The 5,284-nt window shown below is 46.0% G+C and overlaps 2 protein-coding genes across 2 annotated transcripts in view; both read right to left on the reverse strand.

The window, feature by feature from the left end:
- Acyp1 (acylphosphatase 1) overlaps positions 1-287 on the reverse strand; it is a 35,753-nt gene extending 35,466 nt beyond the window's left edge. The window contains exon 1 of the mRNA XM_023703757.1: positions 210-287. The gene's annotated coding sequence lies outside the window, so the exon portion shown is untranslated. The remainder of the gene's footprint in view (positions 1-209) is intronic.
- Nek9 (NIMA related kinase 9) overlaps positions 1-5,284 on the reverse strand; it is a 45,202-nt gene that overhangs the window by 4,612 nt on the left and 35,306 nt on the right. The window contains exons 18-20 of the mRNA XM_023703728.1: positions 3,420-3,625; positions 2,013-2,174; positions 210-422 (exon numbers count right to left, since the gene is read on the reverse strand). Coding sequence (XP_023559496.1) covers positions 210-422; positions 2,013-2,174; positions 3,420-3,625 — 581 coding nt within the window. The remainder of the gene's footprint in view (positions 1-209; positions 423-2,012; positions 2,175-3,419; positions 3,626-5,284) is intronic.

Consider the following 5,284-nt stretch of genomic DNA (forward strand, 5'->3'; position numbering starts at 1 on the left):
AAAAAAAAAAAAAAAAAAAGAAAAAGAAAAAACAGTCACCACAAACTAACAAAAAACAATACAAGTTTGGGGATGAGAATGATTCAGTCAGGTGCCTGATAAAGGCCTAAGGCTTCTGGGATTAATTACAAAAATCACATTGTTCAGAGGCGAGGATATGCAGAGCAGTGAGTGAGCACTCGAAGCTGAGTGACGCTTAATGCTCTTACCTGCTGCCCCCCTTCTAATCTCGTACTCAGCTTGTGTAGCTGCGTAAAGATCTGGAGGTTTTCTTGCTGTAGCTTCTGCTGTTCAGCCAGACACTTCAACACCAGAGCCTGCAGTCTCTCCACCTCCAGCTGCAGAGTGCTACACGCACAGGCAGGAGGAGGCAACGGTGCTTCCTTCCTGGCATGTTGCGGTGCAGGAGTCAGTCGGGGCCGCTAGAGATCAAACGGACAGGCTGTAAGGGGGTCTGGTCTGCTCTAGGGGGTCCGCTTCCCAGCCCACACAGGTTTACTTACAATAAGACGTAGATACATGTGAAGAGGTAAAAGACAAACAGAAGAATGCTGGGGTTACAATACCAGTGACCAGGTACTGAGGAGGCATGGAAGTTCTCAATGCCACCAATGAATTCAAAAAGGCTAGCCAGTGGGAACGCACACGTTTGCCTTGAATTTTCGAAGGTTTTCTTATCTCTTCGGGGAAGGTTTTCAATTATCCTACTGTGGATTCTCCTCCTCCTTCTACTATACTTTACTGATAGCCAAGGCCAACAAATGACAACCTATTGGCCATTTCTGGCCTACTGCCTGTTTTTGTAAATAAAGTTTTACTGAAACACAGGCATGTACTCTACTTCTGCATTATTTATTACAGGTTGAACATCTCTAATCTCAGAATTAGAAATGCTCCAATAGCCAAGTCTTTTGTGACTGTTCTTGTGCTGCAATATCAAAGTAAGGTAGCTGCCAGACATTCTATATGGCCAACAAAATCTAAAAGAATCATTATATGGCCTTGTACAGAAAGTTTGGTGGCCTCTGGTTTAGTTTTGGGTTTTTTTTTTGGTACTGGGGATTGAACTCAGGACCTTGCGCTTGCCAGGCAAGTGCTTATTCTACTGAGCTATCTCCCCAGCCCTGGTTTAGTTTTATTAATGTGCTTACTGCAAGTTTATCTTTCCCAAGGTTAGATGTACATATGTTATTCCCTCAGCACACTAGAACATTAGGTTTTACTTACCTTTTTTTTTTTTTTTTTTGAGACAGGCTCTATAGTCCAGGCTGACCTCGAATTTACAGCAAGCCTCCTGCCTCAGTCTCCTGAGTGCTGGGATTACAGACGTGAGCCACCACACCCAGCCCACTACTTATGTTTAGAACCCCCAACCTACCCTAAGTGAGTCATGAAAAAGAGTGAATTAGAATTCTGGAACTTCAATTTTAGTACTTTTTTTTGCTATCAGGAATCAAACTTGGAGGCCAGCCAAATAGCTCAGTGGATTAAAGCCCCTGTAAACAGGGGCAGGGGCTGGGGGTTTGATCCTTAGGTGCCGCTCCTGCCCCCGGGGCTTGCTGAGACAGCAATTGAGATTGGGCGCGGTGGCGCACAGCTGTCATCTTAGCACTTGCGAGGCTGTGCGCAGGTGGATCACTACGAGTCTGATCTAGTAGTGAGATCCTGAACACCCTGTAAACTCTTACCTAAAATACAAAAAAAAAAAAAGGAATCAAACTTGGCCTCATGCATGTGAGGCAGGTACTGCACTGCTGAGCTACACCTGGCAATTTTAGTACTTCTAAAACAAAGAGAATCCTCTGGCATGGCAAAGTGGCCTGTCAGAACTAGGTGAGGATAAAATCTGTTCTGGTTAACTCAGTTTGTTCTCGGGAAGAGAGGCTTTCGGTATAACTGGTCAGGCAGTGAGATGAACTGACACAGGGCAGCTGACCAGTGACGCTAAAGGAGAGTGATGCCAGAACTGGGCAGAGCCTGTTGTAACCGCACCCAGGCCCTAGCTCACTTACCCAGGCTCCTGCAGGGGGCTCGGACTCCACAGGCACTCCAGAGGGTACTTTGAGTCCTTGCAGCCCTTCGTAGGGCAGGGTATCTTTCTCAGGTTCAGAAAATGCTCCACTTATGGGGGACAAGCCATCTGGCATGGGGATGAATTCTGCATTTTCCAGCTCCTATGTACATGAAAAAGAATTTCATCAGTCCTGTGCAACAACCCAAGCCAATTCCACATCTTTTTATCTCTCATGACATAAGCACCCTCTAGTGGGCAGACAGTTACAGCTAAAAACCCATCTTGCCCTACCTGGGAACAAAGTACCCTCCTTTCAAACCACAACAGTGATACAAATTCAAACAAATTCAAGCCAGTCCACAGCGCAGCAGCACGTGACTGTTGGTCTTACTCAACGTAGGACACTGGCAAGGTGGGTGTGCCATCCCATGGCCTGTGCACATACTCTGCAGACAACTTCAACACTAGTCTTGCTGGTCAAAGAACTTTAAATCTACCTTTTTATTTTTGGAAAAAACTTACAATTTCAGAAACTGTAGACTCATGGTACAGAATAAGAAAATACAGATAGGCTAAGGAGGCTAAGAAGAGCCAGCAGCAACTTCATCACTTAAGGGGTGATCACTCCAAATGAGTATATACAGTCTTGCCTGCCTTTCTGGGTGCTGCGTGTTTTCTGAAGAGTCAGGTCACACCGACAGATACTTCATCTCTTCTACATAGCTGTGTCGTAACTAACCTTCCAAAGAAATATACTCCAGCTTTTTTTGGTATGCAGCTTAACTTTCACAGACTATTTTCCTTCTATAAGGCATCCAACTGTCCCATTATTCTACTTCTTTAAACAGTACAAAACCTATAAGCTTAATCTTTGCATATGTGTACTGTACCGAGCGCCGTGTGGTACTGAGGACTGGACCTGGGGCCTGTCCATGGAGCCACTCCCCTACTGTGCCCCCACCCCCCGTTTTATTTTATTTTAGTGGCCAGCTCAAGCACGGCATGTAGTGCCAGGGATCGAACCACAGTTCCTGCACTTGCCTAAACAGGCACTTTATACCGCTGAGTTATCTCGCGGACCCTTGTTGTTTATTCTGAGACAGGCTTTGCTAAGTTGCCCGGGTTGGACCTGAATGTGCAGTCCTCTTACAGCCTCCCGAGTGCTGCGATGACAGGTGTGGCCACCACGCCACAGTTCAGGGTAGATTATATTAATTTTACATCCATTTAACTAATACAGGTATGAGAATATTTTGTATCTCTTCTTGTCAGAAAGAAAAAAGGATTAGTAACTTTGTAATTTATTTTCAGGAAAAAAAGTCAGAAACTTAAGATTCCTTGTAAAACAGTTTAAAAGGACATATGCTTTCTAGTCCGTGTAAAAGGCATCTCGCCTGAGGTTTACCTTCTGAAGCCAGCCGGGGCAGGAGGTGCTGGCCTCGACAGGAGTGTTCACGATCTCTAGGACATCGAGAACACCGTCTATTCTTTGGTCTGCTTCCATTGTTCCTCGAAAGCCTCCACTTGGATCAGGAGTTTCAAACTTCTGCCGACTGTCCTCGTCCTCACCGCCGCCGCCGCCCCCGCCTCCTGGGCTAGAGCCCTGGACCACTGGCAGACACACAGCACAGGCAGAGTTGTGTTGTGCGGCCACGAGGAGCTACCACCCGACAGCCCCGGCCCGGGCGGCTCCCGGATCGCAGGGAGTGGACCGGCAACAGAACGTCAGCCGGCTCAGACTAACTCGGTAGTTTTTACAGCAGTAATTGCGCACCAGGATCTTTGTGATGATAATTCAGGTTACTGATCCTATATCCACACAGATTATCAATATTCCAACAGAACACTAACAATCCCCTAACCATGTACCGCCATGTTTACTCAGCACTGTGTGCCTGCGTACTAGTACGCAGGGCTGGAGACGGGACCCCTAAGGCACTCTTACCACTCGGTCCTTAATCCTCTTTACTTTTTATTCTGAAACAAGGTGTTGCTAAGTTACTCGGATGGCCTCAAACTTCCAATCCTCTTTCTCCCCTTCCTCCCCCCAGTAGCTGTGATCCTTGCACCTGGTCCTACTTTACATCCTTTTTTTTTGTATTTTTAGGGAAGGGTCTACAGGGTGTTCAGGGTCTCACTACTAGATCAGACTTGGAGTGATTCTCCTGTTTACAGCCTCCCAAGAGCTGGGATTACAGGCGAGCACCACCACGCCCAGTCTCAACTGCTGCCTCAGTGTGCCCCAGGGGCGGGTCTGGCATGGCAGGCCTGGGGACTGAACCCTGGCCTCTGTGCCTGCTTGCAGGTGCTTTACTACACTGAACTATGTGGCCAGCCCCTTACCCTGCATCTTTAACAGACACATTCAGGCCCCAGCACCTTCCACTGACATTTGTGTGACACAGAAAGCTCTTTGTTTTTTTTTTTTGTTTTGTTTTTGTTTTTTGGTGGTACCAGGGATCAAACTCAGGACCTTGCATTTGTCAGGCAAGCACTTACTCCACTGATCTATCTCCCAGCCCATAGAAAGCTCTTTGACATTTGAACCTGACAACCGTTTCAAGTTGCCAGATAAACCAACGGAAACGTGTTGTCTGCAAACAACCAAATGATGAAGCCTGCATGATCTAGTTAAGATTACATCACTTGTCACACACTGCGGTGAGAGCTGACTGCACACCGTGATCCTACTGAAGCAGCCAAGCTACAAGCAGAAAAACAAGTTCTTAAAGCTTGCATTTCTAAAAAATGCTCTCTTCCTATTTATGTATGTATGTATGTATGTATGTATGTATTTATTTTGGTTATAGGATCTTGCTATGTAGTTCAGGCTGACCTTGGAATCGCTATGTAGCCCACACTGACCTAAAACAAACCACAATCCTCCTGCTCCAGCCTCCCAAGTACTTAACCAGCTTTTAAGAATTATGTTCTGGAGGCTGGAAATGTAGCACAGTGGTGTAGTACCTGCCTGTCAAGCACGAGTCCCTGAGTTCGATTCTAGTCGCCCCCCACCCCACAAAAGTTTCATTTGAGATATGCACAAGACCATTTTTAAATATATGCAAATTTTGATGCTTAGGAATACAATGAACACACATGATGTGGTCTAGTCAGGCACTAGCCTATGAAGCCATTTAAATTTATTTATTTATTTATTTTTATTTTTTTATTTTTTTAATTTTATTTATTTATTTGTGTGTGTGTGTGTGTGTGTGGCCAGCTCAGCCCACCAGGGGGCGGGCTGGCTGGCATGTGGTGCTGGGGGAT

The sequence above is a fragment of the Octodon degus genome, unplaced genomic scaffold, assembly GCF_000260255.1.
Source record: "Octodon degus isolate 3935 unplaced genomic scaffold, OctDeg1.0 scaffold00007, whole genome shotgun sequence".
Taxonomy (NCBI): domain Eukaryota; kingdom Metazoa; phylum Chordata; class Mammalia; order Rodentia; family Octodontidae; genus Octodon; species Octodon degus.